The 19,882-nt window shown below is 37.6% G+C and overlaps 1 protein-coding gene across 1 annotated transcript; it reads left to right on the forward strand.

Moving 5' to 3' along the window:
• Window positions 1–2,273: 2,273 nt before the first annotated feature.
• st6galnac5b (ST6 (alpha-N-acetyl-neuraminyl-2,3-beta-galactosyl-1,3)-N-acetylgalactosaminide alpha-2,6-sialyltransferase 5b) lies at window positions 2,274–19,395 on the forward strand. The gene is made up of 5 exons (XM_058785869.1): window positions 2,274–2,645; window positions 3,537–3,713; window positions 16,348–16,757; window positions 18,287–18,394; window positions 18,528–19,395. Exons 1-5 carry the CDS (start codon window positions 2,631–2,633, stop codon window positions 18,748–18,750), a joined length of 933 nt encoding a protein of 310 aa, XP_058641852.1. The 5' UTR covers window positions 2,274–2,630; the 3' UTR covers window positions 18,751–19,395.
• Window positions 19,396–19,882: the final 487 nt, after the last annotated feature.

The raw sequence follows: 19,882 nt of genomic DNA on the forward strand, positions 1-19,882 counted from the left end.
GAAGATGCTTTTTCAAGGCAGTAATATACCACCACTGTGATCTTTCTGAAAATTGATCTGTCCGTCCCCTTGAAGAGCAGCGGTTTGTGACCTCATCAGAGAGGAAAGACTATTTAATTCAAATAAGCTTTAATTTTATGCCAAACGCATTGCCAACTATCTTCCTGTCACCACTGTCCCCCCAATACACACAAATCAGAATAAATCTCAGCCTCAAGGAGTGATTTAATCAAATATACCGATGAGGCAGACAGGAGGGCAAGCGGAATCTAATTCTCATTTGTCTCCAATGACAACAAACACTGAATCAATCCCCAGATGCCTTCGCCCTTTTCTAATTTTCACCCACGCTCAATGAAGGAAATTAGCAAATTTCATCCTGGGTGCTTCAGATAATTGGCTTCTTTTGATTAATTTGTTTTCACAGACAAACAACCACATTGTAAAATGATTCTTATCAATTAAATAATGCTGAAAAATAGACTAGATTCATGCATTTATTTCCATATTGGTTTAAACACAAAGATATTAGTGAGAAAGACAACTGTAAAATATCATTAAATATTAGTCCAGGTATCAATCATCATGTGCACAGATGTGTAATTAGTAATTCTTTAGAATATATATATATATATTTTTTTTTAACAAAACTAATGCACACAGCAAGACATCCATCATGAATCAATGTCTTATTCTCACACAATCAAAGGGTTGAGAGCAGGGTTTAAATCTAAAAAGTGAAGGTGAGGTTTGAAAAATGTATGGGCATTATATGAAATATAGTGTTGCGTGAAAGGAAAAAAGATACATTTCCATTTCCTCTCAGTTCCAGACGAAATTACAGCTTCCAGCAAATCTCTGCTCCCGTGAGAAGCTCTGCCACATTGCGTGCCATTTTTAGAAGAGAAGATGGTATCTTTTACATCCAGGCCGTACGCGGGCGGTTTGGGATATAGGCTGTGCTTTTTATGCTGAAGTCAGTTCACATTACCAGACTTTCATTTTAAGACACCTGCGTCACCCCTCATAAACCATGAAAATAATGGTGGCAGTGACCTCTATGACATCAAATGAAGATCCATTTAGTGGAATATCATAGTGGCAATGCATGTGATGGACTGAGAACTGACTTTTAGATTATCAAAATAAATTATTCTGTTTTGCCATTTGGCATGGTAGGCTTTTATAAATCATAAGCATTGTTTAATGTGTCAGTCACTGTGCCCCATAATAATAAAAAACTGATGGATTATAATGGTTTCTTAAGTGACATCTCACTGCGGACCGAAGGGAACTGAATGTGAGTTTGATATATTGCAACCCAGAATTTCCCATCAATTAATGCACTGTAATAAATTGCTGAGGCTGAGTTTAAAAGCACATGCATCAAAAACATACATCCCTGTGAAGGCTTTCTGTCTGCAGTATCAGTGAATACAGTTTATGAAAATGTCTGCCTGTGGCATTTTTTGAATGCTCCTATTGATCTTCATAGGAGCAAAGGTCTTAGTGTCACGGTTTGCGTGCGATGCCTATACTCTATTGAATTACATTCAATGTCCCGTCCAAAGTTTTAAAAAGTAAGACAGTATATTATTTTATATAATTTTATTTTGTGAAAAAATATACACATCTGAACTTAATGCTGTGTGTTGCTTTATGATTTATGAGTCATACTAAAAATCATTCATCATGTGTCAGCAAGATTCAGACAGATATATCAAATGACTACATATGAAATGATCAAATATCATCTGCTGCATATTGCCGATCATTAACATATATCATATACCAAGCTATCTCATTAATAGACTACAACATAATGGAGAACTGAATTACAGTAAGATCATTACAGCACTACAAATCATAAAACAGTATTTTATTCCTTGCACCAAAGCCATTTAAAAACAGTTTTATCCTCTCTTATAAGGCCTGAGGGAATAAAAGTAGCCAATATGATTGCAAATCCAAAAAGAAATTAATTTAAATTAACCCCTTACAAAAATGCACTTGCCTAAAACGATTGTTGCAGTTAACAAGAAGCACAATTTGATATTGTTTTACATGGGTAACAATCAAGGGAGCTCTGAGCACTGAGAAATTGTGGTCCAGCTGGCAAAATCAAATTTGTAGTAGGCTAAATATACAGAGGAGGAAAATGACAGCTCAGTTTAGGGAGTGAAGCCACTATTGACTACGGTCCCTTCAGCTCACACACCACTATATCAATCTCACATGCTCGCCAGTTGTGCCGCACCCACTCAACATTCAACCCGCCCATTTGAACGAAAGTTTCCCAGTAGCTAACATTTCGAGCTTAATAGCGGCAGTCTTTGACTACCTAAACATTTTACAAGACAGGCTACTTCTATCTCGGGTAACAATATTTGTAAATTATTTTAATGAAATGTAATGGATTGAGACTCGGCGTTCTTTAAGACCACGCGCGCGGGCAGCCGCGTGTGAACGGAGGACTGTATTTCTGACAGAGTTCAGCTGAGCTTCAGTATGAGGATGTGTGTGAGCAGAAGTGCTGGCTGGAAGATGTGAAGTGTGGATTTGTAAAGCTGCTGTCGGTGAGGCTGAAGAACACGCCTGGACTAAACGGACAGAATTAAATTCTTCACAATATGAAGACGCGAACGGTAGCGCAAACTCTCTCTGACATTGAACAATAACTTTATAAACATTTACCATGGTACGTAGTTTCCGCCACGGTGTCATATTACTCCAGTTATTTTTCCTAACGCAAAAACGTAATCAGTGATGAATATGAAATTTTCTCCAGACTTTCAGAATCCTTCTGTCTTTTTGTTGTTATTTACTTTCTGATGGTATTTTTGTCAATGGCAAGTTGTACTAAGTATTAGCCTGATACTATTTTGGTGGAAAATGCGGTTGCCATGGTAAACTGTTGCAAGCATGATTTCAATAAATTTTCTACAGATGCCTGGATGATTAAATATATCAAATAGAGGCACGAATATGTTGCCAAATTAATGTTTGGTAAGCACGTTTTTGTATTGCTATGTACACAAATGAAATTAGGCTATACAATTCAATGCAATTTCATTTAAATATAAATAATATAAACTATGTAAAATATCAATGTAAATTCTTGGTTGGGATGTCGTTTTATTCATTGTTTCATTATTTTGGTTAATTTAATCATTTTCATATGTTTTAATATGTAAAAAAAGCCTTTTGTCACAGTGATGCTTAGATGGGTAGTGGAATTATAAAATATTTTAACGTACTAATAACTTGCAATCAAACTACACTGTAAAATCACAATTTACCCTAACGTGGAGCTTGTAAATTTCATGCAATTATTAATGTTTTTGAAACACACTATCTGCTTATTTACTTCATTGAACATTTCATTTTAAAGCTAAGTATCAAATCTTTTTCTTGTTTATTGTGGTAAATTATTAACATCTCATTCATGCCTCAAAATGGGCTTTCATTTACCGATGCATCTGTCAGCCGAAGCATTGATGGAGGATAATGCTCAATAATAGTTCCTTTTGTTTCAGCGTCATGGGATCATATTGATTGGTGTCGTAAGCGTGCTTACAAGCTTATTGCTCCTGTACAACAGCAGTTTTACTGACACACCAGAAGATCAGATGCTGTCAGATGGACATCAGATGGACGTTCTACAACAGCAAACATCCTACTTAGAAGGTTACAGCAGCATCATTGATCATAAGGTAACTTGCTTTCATTAGGTGTGCAAAATGCAATCAAGCACTAACATGATTAATATGGCACTTAATTTAGAAACTATCTGATATGAAAACCTTAAAAAATATATTTCTATGAAGTCTCTTTCAAATGAATTAAATATATTTACTTTTGACGACTGACAACGCATCAGTCTTGTGAGATCTTCTGTGAAAATGCATAATTGGCCTGTAAGTTATTATTAATGACTTTTGATTTAATTATTAAAATGTTAAAACCCCTTTTTTTGTGAAAGTGGTATGCTCAGCACCTTAGTCTGTTCTTTTCTATATCCTCAACCCTAGCTCCAAAATGTCTGTTTTGTTTTTTGTTTTTGTTTGTAAATGTTTTACAGACATCTGGGGCCCGTTGTTCATACGTCGTTTATTACATCTGAGATGATTTGAAAGATTCCAGATCTTCTAATCCTGATAATTTATCTCTGCCTAATTTGGTTCTTCAAACTAATTTGCGTATTAGATTAAAATATCTGGATTGAATTGTCTAAGATTACTGCGCATTCTCGTGTTCCCCGAAAAGGGCAGATGTATTGAAACCACGATCAGCAATGCAGTGATTGGCTGGCGGCAAGACAGCAACGTAATGACATAATATCATTAAAAAAGACACCTGACGAAAAAATTTGACAAATTTCTGGACCTTTATAAGGAATCAGCCAAGCGAACAAAACTACATAAATGTTATAATAGATAAATTAAATGTGCACTGGGATAGATTTTAAGTATCAATTCTGCTTAAAAAGATGCAATCTAATCCTGTTTACATGAAATAAACCTGCTCCCGAGCAGGCTTAAGCTTACGGACCCGTTGCTATGACAGCAAGTCCAGGATGAGCTTCGAAGAACCAAATAAACTCCCAGATCAAGCGAAATCGTCAACAATCAAATCCAAATGAGTTAACGACGTACGAAGAACGGACCCCTGGAGATCATTGTAAATGTTTACTTTAAAATCCATAATCTCACCTCTCAGACTGTATCTGACCAGTCTCGGGTCTCCTATATTTTACCTTTGCAAAAAACCTTAATTGTTCCCAGAATTCAAATTTGCTCACTCATGCATAAGCCCATTGATTCGACTTGGATGAGTCAAGACATGTGGATAATTTTCCACGTATAACTTAAATATGAAGAATCCTTACATTTTTCATCAAACAATTTTTATGCAGTTGCTTTTCTCCTTTTAGTCATCAAATAATCTCCTCAGACAGATAAGCATTATTATATTGGCACTGGCATCACATGACATGCAGTGCACTATAATATTCAGAAGATTTGGCCATTTTTCTTTCTTTCTGTCATCTTTTTGTGTCTCCTGTCTCTCTGCAGTTTTTCATGATAAATCAGGTGCAGGCCTTTAAAGCCTTTTAATACACCGTCCAAGTGATGCTATAATTTCTTCCGTCACTCCTAATCGGATAAAGTGGGAAGCTGCAAGCAGGTGTTGTCAAGCTTTAGCCTCATCTTGAGGCATTGTAATCGCCAGAACTATCAAGGATGTAAATCTGTCTCTCGGTTCTCTCCCTCTCTTCTCTTTCCCTCCTTCACCTGCGCTCTGTAATGTCACCAAGGATTTGGTTTAACACTACAACTGTGCAGAAATGCTATTTACTCTCTATTTTATGGGTGTTAAAAATTCACATATAGTTATATAGTGTATATACTTGCATAAGTATATCAGGTAAACATGGATGATATATTTTGGTCATTAAAGGACTAGTTCACTTGAAAATGAAAGCTCTGCATCATTTACTCACCCCCATGTGCTTTCTTTCTTCTGTGGAAGATAAAAGGACATTTTTGATGAATGTTTACACTGCTCTCCTCTATACAGTGTAAGTGGATGGGGACCAGGGTCTGTCAAGCACTGAAAAAGAAGTTCCAGAAAGCACCATTATGCACTATATTCCCAACAAGGTCTCACTCCCATCTCGTCACATATTGATGCTTGGTCAGGACCCTTTGGCGTCGCTTTTTGACGCACAGGGTACCCCTTTAGCGTAATTTTTCGACGTGTAGGGTCCTCCATTGCTTTAAATAAGAAACCCTTAGCGTCAATATGCTGACGCAAAAGGCTTATCGTCATGATTAAATTATATATTGGGCAATAATATTGCCATTATTGCATATGTTGGGGTTTTATTTACATTACACTATTTACACATTTATGAGCACGTAACCCAACCCCTGCCCCTAAACCTTCCATTTGTCAATAAAACACAAGATACAACAGGCTTAACTACCGTCATAATTTATTTAAAAAAAAAAAAAAAAATCTTCCAAGTCTTTCGAGGCAAAACGATTGATTTGTGAGAGGAATAGACGCGATCGCTGTCTCCGTCCGCCGTAAAGCTCTTCCTGTGTGCTGTCTCTGTGTGTGAATTCAGAAAATGCCACCAGAAGTAGCCTTGCGTTAGCAATTGGCTCTTGTGTGTCTCGTGACCAATTGCGTCATGCTGTTGTGAAATGCCATTGGCTCTTGAGTGTCTCGTGACCGTGACTGATTGAGTCATGCTACGGGAGTATCTTTTTGAATGAGATGTGAGCGCGTTAACGGAGCGGGATCATTTTCAGCGATTAAAACCTTATGTTTTACTCTCTTCTTTGCATAAAGATATCGTATGGCTTCAGAAGACTTGGAATGCAACACGACATGTTTGTAATGCATTTATAATGCTTGTTTATGGTTGTTTTTTGCAATAAATACCTGTGACTGTACTTTTATTTGCCTGTTACGTGTTTTATATTGTTCAGAAGTGGGTAGGTTTAGGGTAGGGGTGGGGTTACGTGCTCCAATGAAAGTACAAATTTATATAAAATGATTTATATTTAATACAAATGCATGAAAATCATTAAATTAAGAGAAACAACTGAAAACAATGGAGGGCCCTGTGCGTCGAAAAATGACGCTAAAGGGGTACCTTGAGCATCAAAAAGTGACGCCAAGGGGTCCTGACCAAGCGTCAATATATGACGAGTTGGGCCGTGTTGATATTCCAGGGCTTCTGAAGCCATACAATAGCATTGTGTCAGAAACAGAAGAACATAGTGTAAAGAAGATACTTGTTCTAGAGTCATGGTCACCATTCACTTTCATTGTCTGGAAAAGAACAGCTTGGACATTCTGCTATAAATAACCCTTTCTGTTTTCCACAATATAGAGAGAGGGACTATTGTGACATGAGGGTGAATAAACGATGATAGAACTTGTATTTTTTGCCTTTATTATGGGTATGATGAAATATAAAGTATCTAAATATAAAACATCTAAGAGAGCCGCGTTCTTGTTAGTGAAAACTTTGTCATCTTTAGATTTGACCCTGACAATACCTGTGCTCATCAAAGCCTGAAGTATTCTTCAAAGTCGGTCTCATTGTCATAAGGCATCTCTGTCATACTTCTCACTGACAGACACGGCTCTCAAGTCTTCCAGTTCTCATTAGTCAAAAGAGCACTCCTATCCGAGCTAATAAGAGCTCCAGGATTCAGAGCCAGATTTTAATGGATACTGCGTGGAAGTAATTTTGTAACAGTCAGAAGCGGAAGATTTGCTCGTATTAGTGCAAATGAACAGCCAGTCTGGAAGATCGCTAAATGAACATGGCCTACAAGTCTTCATCAAAAATCACATCCATTTTCTAACCATCAGGGGAAGGAAATAGCTTTCCAATTTCATTTCACCCTAAGAGTAGCTGGAAAACATTCAGAAGATCTGTCTGATGGGAAAAGCTCATTTTGAGTGGTGTGATCCAGTGTCGACCTACTTTGCAATGTAGTGTATGAATTAATTCACCTTAATGATGGTATGATTTTTTTTAATGAAATATTGGTGGATGTTGGATATTTTTGAGCTGGTTTTGTTACCTTTACCGTTACACTCAATTTGACCGTTCGCAAAAACCTGCCCTCCTTAGTTACTGTTGCCATGACCGACAAACAATGTACACAACACTCATGTACTCGTGCGGGGAAAATACATCACAGAGCAGAGGAAACTGACAAAAACACGTCGACAGAGAAGACAGAGCAGGTTACTTCTGGTATGAAACAAGATCTCAGGACTCTCAGCTTTTAAATTGCCATTTTCAAAGAAATTCAAACAATAAATACCGCTTTGTGGCACTTCAATGTGTCGTGATTTAACGTTACATATTTTCCGAGCCAACAATATACCATGAAACCTATGAAAATGATTTTAAAAAAAGTACATAGTGCCATAGTTTCATCACTTAAGTTTAGAGTGTCGCAGTGACCGTCTTTTTGCAGTAAAGGACCTGTCATAGTTTAATGAGAGGAAAGATGACATGAAGCGACGAGAGGAGAGCTGCATTGGAAACAGATGAGTGCACATGTGCATGTACAGCTCCCGATCGGGGGGAAGTTCATGGGATTTTGTCCACAGAATTATAAGAGCGCACGTTTTAACATATTATTTTATTATTTAACACTCAGTATTTAACTTAAGCGCTGCAAGCCATGCACACACAGCGCCGGACATGACAGATTTTTTGGTACACAAAACAAGTACTTTAAAGGAATACCTTAGCTTATTGCCGTTACTGTGGCAGCCAACAACAGCACAGCTTAAGCCTCCACACATATTTATATTTAGTTATATTGAACAAGTTTCAATTCAGGCGATCTTTTTTACCCCGTTTTAACATGTACAGGTGCATCTCGATAAATTAGAATGTCGTGGAAAAGTTCATTTATTTCAGTAATTCAACTCGAATTGTGAAACTCGTGTATTAAATAAATTCAATGCACACAGACTGAAGTAGTTTAAGTCTTTGGTTCTTTTAATTGTGATGATTTTGGCTCACATTTAACAAAAACCCACAAAATCTCAACAAATTAGAATATGGTGACATGCCAATCAGCTAATCAACTCAAAACACCTGCAAAGGTTTCCTGAGCCTTCAAAATGGTCTCTCAGTTTGGTTCACTAGGCTACACAATCATGGGGAAGACTGCTGATCTGACAGTTGTCCAGAAGACAATCATTGACATCCTTCACAAGGAGGGTAAGCCACAAACATTCAATGCCAAAAAAGCTGGCTGTTCACAGAGTGCTGTATCCAAGCATGTTAACAGAAAGTTGAGTGGAAGGAAAAAGTGTGGAAGAAAAAGATGCACAACCAACCGAGAGAACCGCAGCCTTATGAGGATTGTCAAGCAAAATCGATTCAAGAATTTGGGTGAACTTCACAAGGAATGGACTGAGGCTGGAGTCAAGGCATCAAGAGCCACCACACACAGACGTGTCAAGGAATTTGGCTACAGTTGTCCTCTCCTGAACCACAGACAACGTCAGAGGCGTCTTTCCTGGGCTAAGGAGAAGAATAACTGGACTGTTGCCCAGTGGTCCAAAGTCCTCTTTTCAGAGAGAACAAGTTTTGTATTTCATTTGGAAACCAAGGTCCTAGAGTCTGGAGGAAGGGTGGAGCAGCTCATAGCCCAAGTTGCTTGAAGTCCAGTGCTAAGTTTCCACAGTCTGTGATGATTTGGGGTGCAATGTCATCTGCTGGTGTTGGTCCATTGTGTTTTTTGAAAACCAAAGTCACTGCACCCGTTTACCAAGAAATTTTGGAGCCCTTCATGCTTCCTTCTGCTGACCAGCTTTTTGAAGATGCTGATTTCATTTTCCAGCAGGATTTGGCACCTGCCCACACTGCCAAAAGCACCAAAAGTTGGTTAAATGACCATGGTGTTGGTGTGCTTGACCGGCTATGTACATAGACGCATTTAGGTAGATGGAGGGCACATTCCCTTCAGAACCAAACTTAATCCTCTTCAGCCGCTCAGATGACGGGAGTAAATGACTACTGCAATGTTCATTATTACATCCAACAACAAAACACCTTAATCGCTTAAGAGTCATTCTTGTCTACACCTGCTCTGGCGGTGAAACAACTGATGACAGCTCACTCAGGGTGGGTCTGAGGTAAGACTCCAGTGCAGTCTGTGTTGAAACGCTCCTGTCAATCAACAATCGTGGGAGGGGCCTCCGATCTTGTGACATCACAAGACGAACAGCTCGATTTGGGACAGGGGAAAACATATTAGGAGATTAAAAAAAAAACACTGGATGGATTTTTATCATTATAGGATGGTTGTGTACAGGCACTGCCAACACACATTTCAGTACAATCAACTTGTAAAAGTGGATATAGCATTATATGACCCCTTTAATTTATATAGATAAAGTAGTATAGACTTTAATATAATAAAAACCACCGATATTTTCATATTGCTGCATCCTTGTTCATGAAATAATGATGCAAATTTTATGAAACACAATTTAACCTCCGTCAGCTTCATACACTCAATCAAATGTTCAAAACGTTTGTTCGGTGCATGTTTTTCCATAAAGGATAATGGCCTGAATCTGTTTTTTCTCAGAAAGGTTCTCAGAAATAGAGAGGGAGATTGCTATTAGAGTAATTATGATCATATGTCCCACTGGAGAGAGCTTAAGAATGAGGATGTTAATGAGAGAATAATAAGTGTGGATGGTTATTTACTGGGTCTGATTTGCTTGCTCTCCACTGGGCTATTATCTCCATGGAAACAACCCTGTTTATCACTGCAGAAGAAATCTCATAGAGTCTCTATGGCTAAGAGGCAGAGATACCTGCATAGGGAAAGGGCAGCTTCACTCGCATTATAAATTAATTATCTTACACAGTGGCAGGTGTTGGGCCACTGTGATATTTCAGCCCCATTTTACCCTTTTTTCTTGAAGTCATGTGTATAAATTAGTCATTTTAGCTCAACTATACATCGGATTAAGCATTATTTTGCAAAAATAGTGCAATAGTATGTTTTTAGAGTACATTTAGTGTGAGGATACACACCTTTCCTGCCCTACATTTTACAGTTTGAAATCAGGTGGTTTGTTTGTATTGACTGACATTGATTCTAGATTCACGTTGAACATGTTATGCTGTAGGCCTGCTTTAGTTTTTAAGACACTCTGTAGGCTATAGGCAAATCTTTCCTCTTAAATGAGGGTACAGAATGCTTTCCCTTGAAGCTTTTCTTGGGGATTGGTTCAATGCTGGAGAGATTCAATAATGGATCTGAAAGTAACAATAAAGGTAAAGGGAGTCTTTGTGGTCCAGGCCCTTTGATCTGTTCTGCCCTTTCAGTGTGTTTCCATGCATTCATTTGCCAGTAATCTCATTCACAATGTTAGATCATGTCTCCACGCCAGAAATATCAGATCCACCCCCGGATGCCAGATCCTGTCAGAAAATACCCGTTTTGAACAACTAGCCAGCAAAATTGTCTAATACCCAAAACCCATTAACAATAAGTCTTGGAACCCAAACCCAGTGTTTTATCTGGTACCTAAAACTGTATTAACAGTCTTCTATCAGCCAAGAATTTGACTGAGCAAGAATAAATGCATATACAAGAAAGGAAGTAAAACACAACACAAATGTATGGTTGCTATCTATGCATTTAAGGATTGATAGATCCTTCATTCCTATATATCTTATGATAGTCATCATATGAAACCATTTGATTACATAGACTGATTAAATGCGAGCAAACTTCCATAATCATGATCAAAAAAATACTTTAAAAAAAGTTTGGTGATCAGGCTGTACTCTTCCCTTCTACATGTTAAAAAGAACAGGTCGTACCAGCGTCAGTAATGGGAATGTGTCTCTGACTGTTGTCGTACAAATGAACACTGTTATGAGAATGTACAAGAGCAAGATGATAAATACTCCTGAAACTGTAACTAAAGCTTTTAAATGACTCCAGAGTGGCCCCAATATTGATCGAATCGATATGTCTCCATTTAGATATAAAAGAAATATACTGCCAAATCTACCCATGTTACTTAGAAATCAAACTAGATAGTGGTAATAAATGTTCTTACAAATCCATTATGTGGTCGAACTTAGGAAAAATTCCTTAAGGTTTGATCAAAATTACATCTCTATGACCTTCTAGCCATGGATAAATCATTGAATCCACATTACATCATGTTTTGACCATATCATATTTCAGTTGATAATTAAAACTGTTACGGGGCTGACGAGACGTGAGACGTGCGGATCCATCTGCAGACTTTTATTGACAAGAGATGTGGTCATAACAGGCAGGGTCAAACAGTGGCAAACCGGTATAACATGGGCGAGACAAAGAGTAAACAGGGACAAGCGTGGGTCGACGATCGGCGAACAGTATCCAAAGGGGCGAGACAGGAGAGGTAATCCAAAAGGTCAGTGATATTCCAGGCAGGGGAAAACACAATCCGACAAAGGCAAGACTAGGAAAACTAACGGGGCTATGTAGGGCAGCGATAATGCATACAATACTCGGCCCTGACTGAAGGAAAGTCCAGGGTTTAAATAGAGTGTGTGATCAGATGTGCGTGTGATTAGTGCAATGAGTGATTGGTGACAGCTGTGATCAGTAATGGATGATGGGAGTTGGAGTCCATTGTGATGTGTGGTGTGAAAGTCAATGTGGTGAGCGAGTGACCTCTGGTAGTGAATGAACGGAAGTGCAGACCAGATTTGTGACAAAAACCACCCAACGATTGGCCTGTTTTAATTGTATATGACGATTCTATGACTTAAAAATACACTTGTATGCAAGTATGTTAAAAACCAAAGCAAAAACTAAAGTCTAATTTAGTTTCTTTTCAGTCATGTATCTTTGAAAATATCTAAAATTCAGTAGCAATGTATAGCTTATCTTAAGATGCAATAAAATGTCTAATATCTCTTTTGTAGCTCAAAATGTCTCAGTAGCCTACTCTGTTCTTCCAGAAGAACCATCTTGAGGTTGAACAATGTAGTTCCGTCTGTCTCTGAAGTTCCTGTTATTCTGTTTGCCGGTGATTGTCGACACAAACTGTCCTCTCTTAGGCTCAAACTGTCAGGGTTCTGTCAGAGCCCTGACGCTCCCGTCTTTTCCTGTTTTATGTGGGTGCGCACTCGAGCCGTGCGCTCTCTTGTCTGCGTGCCTTGTTTTGTGTTGGAGCGTGGTGTTCGGATCCCGGCACTCATGTCTTGAGTTTCGGTTTTGTGTCGGGGTTCGGACACTCGCGCTCCATGTTCTGTCTTGTTGTGTGAGCGTGCGGTCTCGAGTTCGCTCAGCCGCACGCTCTTTGTCCGCGTCGTTGTGTTTTGTGTTGCACGCAGTTCGTGTTTTTATCGGCTGCGTGCATTCATGTTATGTCTTGTGCTGTGTGGCACGCAGCTTGTGTTTTTCATTGGCTGCGTGCTTTCATGTTGTCATGTCTTGTGTGAACGCGCGGCTTATGAGTATTCTCATTAGCTGCGTGTTCGTGTCCTGTTTAGCACATGGCTGGTGATTTGTGTTGCTGGCCATGTGCTTGTTTTTGTTTTGTGTGAGCACATGGCCTTTGTCTTAGTTTATGTGTGCCATGTGCTCTCATGTCAATTGTCTTGACCCCACCCATCTTGTTTCCTGATTATTGGTTATTTGCCCCACCTGTTTTCCTCGTTACCCTCCTAATTTGCTGCCTTTATAATCTCCTTGTGTTTGATGTCCTGGGCGAGTTCGTCATCTATATTCCTGTGGATGTGTCCTTGTGTTTGCCTTGCCTTGCCTTGCCTTGCCTTGCCTTGCCTTGCCTTGCCTTGCCTTGCCTTGCCCCTTTCCCCTACGGGGTAGTTTGGTTTGTTTTATTTTTTATTATTCAATAAAAGCCCATTCTCCTGCACCACTGAGTCCTCGCCTCATCCCTTCACCCCTACCCTGACACAAACCTCTCAGTGAAGGTTGCCGAAACTGATCTACGAAAACACAAAAACAAGAGAACGGAAAACAGAGTCTGCCCTTTTTGAAAAGCAAAATTCTTAAAACTTCCTTGGAATTATTTTGATTCCATTATAATGTCCAAAGATAAACAAAGACCATAGAGACCATTTGGCTGGTGACTAAACTGTAGTTCGGTGTAAGCTAATCATTGTAGTCCCCCATCCCATATCTTCATCATGAGGTTGGCCCTCAAGGATCTTCCTCATGACTCCTTCCTACAGCATTTCCCCCAGGCTCGTTCAAAATGAATGAGCTAATTCACAATGTATCCATCTGTTTTTCCATAATAATTCTACATCTCCTACATCTGAACGGCAGGGTGGCTAATAAAACAACTGTTTACCTCGGCACAATGCAATGTCTGTCCTCTGCTCTGGAGGTGGTTTTCATGCATCCAAACCCCGGAATTTTAGTCCTTTTTTGCTGTTTTAGTTAAAACCATTCAATATATCAGTTTTTAGACAGCAGTGCCTGTTGATAGTGAAATTCTGTCAACAATTACCAAAACATCCTAATGACCCTTGCATTTCATAACAAGTTATATTATCACATTAAAATTCACAAAACAGCCCTGAGGGTGCAGGTTTTCCCCAACTAAATAGAATAGAGTTGACAAATTGTGTTTTTAACATCACACATTCATTAACTTCTTCCGCATTTCCTAAAGTCCCTTTTCCCATATTGTTTAAACATGAACACATTTAAAACACCTAAGTGTCCGACACAAACTGTGTATCTATGTGACCAGATAAAGAAGCAAGGTTCAGAGTCTATTATCTATCTAATAATTTAGATCCGATTTAGACTTTTAGTGTGTTGTTACCTGCCTTGCATTCTCCATTATCCACAAATGATGAACAGTGTAGAAAATCGAAATCAGATGTGTTCTAGCAACTCACAGCAGCTAGATGTTACTGTATACACCCTATTGAATCAAAATCTTTCAAAATCTTTGCAAAGACTGGTGATGAAATAGCTGTTACAAATAAAATAGCAAAGAAAATAGCTAGTAGCATTGACCAAAGCCAATTCGCAGTGTCACTAAAAACAATTGTTGTTCTAGAAATCTTTCAAATGACCAGTTTCTCATGTCATTGAACCTTTGTAAAATAACCCAATGAAATGGCTCCCTCTCAGAGCCTGAGACAAGATGATAATTTCACACTGAGCTGAGAAACTTAGCCTTCTGTTTAATCTGACAAATATCTTTTAACCGCTTCAGATTTTCTGTTGTCACTAGGTTACCTGAGATCACCTTTCTGCGCTGTGATTATATATTTAGCTACTATTCATCAAGTATTACTGCTTCTGCTTTTTGATCTTAAAATGCTCTTCTAATTGTTCTATCAAAATGAATTGTGTCATCATTTAGCTTCACTTCTGATTCCTCCATAACTGTAGAAATTATATCATATCTGACCCATTAGCTTTGCTACCCATGGTACTGAATTTCGATGAAATGTCAAACAGAACACACTCACACTGCCTTGCTGCAGTTTAGCCAGAGGAAGACGCCTGCAGGAATCGTCTTTGTCCTCACTTGTTGGTCTGGAGTCAGTAGCCCAGCGGTCTGGGACAATCCATCCTCTGGTCATGCGAGAAACAATCACAACTCTGACTCTTATGGAGATAAAAACTCAGTGTCATTCCATCTTGCCGACTACGACAAAATGTTACATCATGTCTCCATGCCAGAAATATCAGATCCAGCCCCGGATGCCAGATCCTGTCAAAAAATACTTGTTTTGTATTAACAGTCTTCTATCAGCCAAGAAGTTGACTGAGCAAAGGCAGAGAAGAGCAGAAGCAGGAGATGAAGAGTTTATTGAATAATCTTAGTTGTGTATGATTCAGTGCTAAGACTTTGTCTGACCAGCACAAATCCAACAAGTGTTATTATACTACAAGGAATAGAAATGGAAATGTACTTCTTCACAACAACATCCCGTGACATTAAAAACCTTGAAATGGAGACATTTTCTTATCTCTTACTCATGAAGACAAATAGCCCTTCAAATCACACATTGTAAGACTAAATAACAATGTAATATAAAAGTAATACTATAATATAAATGACTAATCAACGAATAAACCAATGAAATGAGTATAGAAATGGTTATTATAAATAATGATTTAATGGAATAATAAAATGATGAATGAATGAATGGAGAATAAACGAATATAAAAGAAAGGAAGTAAAACACAACACAAATGTATGGTTGCTCTCTTGAAGAAACAGTTTGCATTTGAGGATCCTCAGATCCTTCAGCTTGGATCTAAATCATTCATCCACCATAGCTTTATTCTTTTCGTCTTTTGTCCTCATAATTGTAGCCTGTTCATAATTGTAGCTTTCAGATTTCTTACAAAATTAGTACATCTTTTCTATGATGGACATGTTTTTAATTTCTGAATTAGTAATGAGTAATTTTGATATTTAATTTGGGGTGTAGAGTCAACAATGTCTGGGTAGTTTAACTGTATGGAGGTAAAAAGGAAAAAGTTATTTGAAAAAATTAGCAGTGAAGCAATTTTGTTTTAAAAATTGATTTTCTAAAAATTTAGAGATTGAGTACAAAAACAACTTGACCCAGAACACACACACATACACCTCAAATGTAAGGGAAGTATTTTAGTAAATTCTAATTAACCAATTTTTTGTTATTAGAGTTAATAGATCATACTTTATTGGATCATTTCAGAAAATTTTCAGAAGTGTATGAAACCAACTTGAATAAATTATATGATGAACATGAAATCTAAAACTTCTCATCATTGTCTCCATCCTCAGCCTCTTAGGATGCATTGCAAAAGCTGTGCCTTAGTGACCAGCTCTGGTCACATGACCGGAAGTGGTCGAGGTGCGGATATTGACCGTAAGGAGTGTGTCATCCGTATGAATGATGCCCCAACACGAAGCTACCAGAGGGATGTGGGCCAGCGAACGAGCCTGCGTGTGGTCGCACACTCCAGCATGCAACGTGTGCTACGAAACCGCCTTGAGCTACTCAACTCCAGCCAGAACACCTTCTTTATCTTCTGGGGGCCTGGAAACTACATGCGCCAAGACGGTAAAGGCCTTGTCTACAACAACCTGCGTCTGCTGAAGCAGGTGATGCCTAAACTACAGGTGTACGTCATCTCGAGGCTAAAGATGCTGCATTTTGATGAGCTCTTTAAGAAGGAAACAGGGAAAGATAGGTGAGGATGGTAATGTTTCTTTGTGTTAGCTTGCCTAATCGCATTATCTCTCTTGATTTGTACAATTCTCTACAAGATACTGTAGGAACTATTCACAGTACTTTGTTGGACTCCTGCAGATCCTTTTTGTATTCAGGTCATACAGTAATTACAAAATGCTAAAATATTTGGACCTTTTTATGAAAAGTACAAAAAACGACTTGACCAAGAAAGTCTTCATAATTATGACTTTTAGGAATTTTGAAATTTGTAAAAAATACCTTAAATACCAACATGAAACTTTAAAACTGTTTGCAAAACATTATTAGTTGTGTACACTCAGGTGTATTCAAGATGTATTTATTTTAGTAACTTTTAATTAACCACTTGAATTTTTTAGTTATTGGAGTTATAAGATCATATCATATTATTAGATTTTAATATATGAATATATAAATAATTTATTATTTGCATTATTTTAATCAGTAAATTAAAAATGTAATTGACTAGTTTAAATGAACAGATCAATCAATAAATAAACTAGAAACTATATACTTTATTTTATAAGAACTTACTATAGTATCATTGTATTTGTAAAACCAAATTAGCAAATTTAAAATGTAATTGATTCATTTGAATTAATTAATGATAAACAAATTAATAAATAAATAAAATGTGATTATCTATCTAGATTTTGTATCATTTGCTGAAAAACATTGTAGAAACTATATACTTTATTTAAATATAAACTAAAAAATACAAAAATGTATATAAAATTATCTACATTTATATATGAATATATAAATTATTTGTTATTTGCATTATTTGAATTAAAATTGTAATATATTTTTTATTTTGTAATTTAGCTGAATTATTAAAAAAAAAAAAAAACTAAAAAAAATAAATAATTTTATTTAAACCTGAAGTGTGTAATTTTATTAACTGTATCAGCCATTGATCAGACAAACAGGTTTTTGATCCACAATGTTTTCAGTTTTCAGGAGGATAAACCCTCATCTGGTAAACATATATAGTAGTTAACTCTGAAAATTAAAAATATATATTTCCAATTATTCTCAAAAGAATAATAAAAAAGGAAAAACTGGAGGAGCGTCATTTAAAGAGAGGCGGGGGTGTTAACTAATGTGCAGACCACCAGAGCCTGCTGGAGGCTTGATATCACTGGCCCACAGGGCACACGGCTTGGCATCAGTGCAGATTAAGGGTTAGTAGAGGATCAGTGCCAGCTGGAGACAGCTGCCAGCTGGGATGTACCCAATCAGACACAAACTGCTCAGGGCAAAATGCTCACATGTTCTTAAACTCTTGAGTTTCTTCTGTCTGTTTGTGGATCTTTTATCTCCTTATATTGCTCTTATCTCAATCCATCTCCCATTGTGAGTCATCTAAGCAGTCCATTCAAACTAAAACAATGTAAACACCAAATATGGATCATGTGACACTGAAGTAATGGCTGCAGGGAATAGGGAACAGTGTTGTTTGATCATCACAGCTACATAGATGTGCTCTTTCTCTCTTGTGCTATTCAGAAAAAGGTCCAATTCATGGCTCAGCACGGGTTGGTTCACGATGGCGATCGCTGTGGAGATTTGTGACAGAATCGACGTCTATGGCATGATTCCTCCTGAGTTCTGCAAGTGAGACTTTCTTTTCCATATTCACCATAATGCTGTTGGATCACCGTTTGTGTATACCGTGCTTTCATTCAAACCTCATTGTATATTGGTGGTTTATGACAATTTCAGTTACACATGTGACTGTTCTTCTCAGGTCGCCCAACCTCGAGCCATCAGTGCCGTATCACTACTATGAGCCTGCGGGGCCAGATGAATGTAAAATGTATCTCTCCCACGAGCAGGGCCGGCACGGCAGCCACCATCGTTTCATCACTGAGAAACGTGTCTTTGCCAACTGGGCGCGTATATTCAACATACACTTCCATCAACCAGACTGGAGACCGGCACCTGTTACAAAAAACAGCACAGACTCCTGAGGTTCAAACACTGGGGTGTTTCTCGGACTCAGAACCTCTGTGTCCTTTTGAGGACAAAACTTGAACATTTGAACAGGAACACATTATGAATAAAAGCTTATGATGATGTTCCTTGTAGAGGATTGAAAGAGCAAGGTTCAATTTCGCTGAGCATTTTAATTGCAAAAGCTGCACTGAATAAAAATGTTCAAAGATTATGTTAAATGTGATAAGAACAAACAGTTTATTATTCACATTACTAATTAATTGTAACAGTATGATCCACATTGGTTCGTAATTTAGAAAACTGGGTTACTGTATAATTATATCACATTTTCTGTTTCCAGAAATTACTAGTTTGATATCTAGGCCATATTGTTCTCTGTGTGTAATTTCATTTAAATTATACATAGAGCCTGGAGAGTGTCAAGCACATAATGTTACAAATTTCTTCTCTCAGTGGCATCCAAAGAGAACCATTTGCTCATTCATTCATTATGCTTTTTCCAAATGACACTTTTATCATAGGGCCTCATTAGATTTGTCAGATTTAGTTTTTGTACATGTAAATATAGCTGTAAATATAGCTTTATGCTAATACTGTAATGTTCTCAGTAGTTCAAGTCTTTACTCTAAATAATAAAAAAAATATTTTTTCTCCTTTAACCAATTTTATTTCTTTCTTCGTCATATTGCTACATATATTTAATATTTCTTGACACATTGACATTAACTAGCTTTAGTGAGTCATATGCTGACACAAGCCGCGCTGATTGAAAATATTAGTTAAAAATGTCCTATTCAAACCGCAGCTGGGTTTGCTTGTGTTTTGAACTATTCATTTAAAGAATCAACAGGTAAGATTAATTTGTTCATTAATCAGATTAAGATGGTTGTGATGCATGTTTTTGACCTCTGCAATGGTCTGTGACACACTTGTGGTGCACTATGCGAGAAATATATAAATACAAGTTATGCCCACCAACAAGCTTTTTAATGAAATTAGAGAATTATATAACAAATATCAGTTTGCATTATCAAGCAACATAAACTGTTTTTAGTACAGATAACATAACTGAAACATTCAAGTTACAAAAACAAAGGTCAACAATCTATCCATAAGACCTTAAAAAGTGTAATTTTCAAATGCTCA

Source organism: Onychostoma macrolepis, chromosome 08, assembly GCF_012432095.1.
Source record: "Onychostoma macrolepis isolate SWU-2019 chromosome 08, ASM1243209v1, whole genome shotgun sequence".
Lineage (NCBI taxonomy): Eukaryota > Metazoa > Chordata > Actinopteri > Cypriniformes > Cyprinidae > Onychostoma > Onychostoma macrolepis.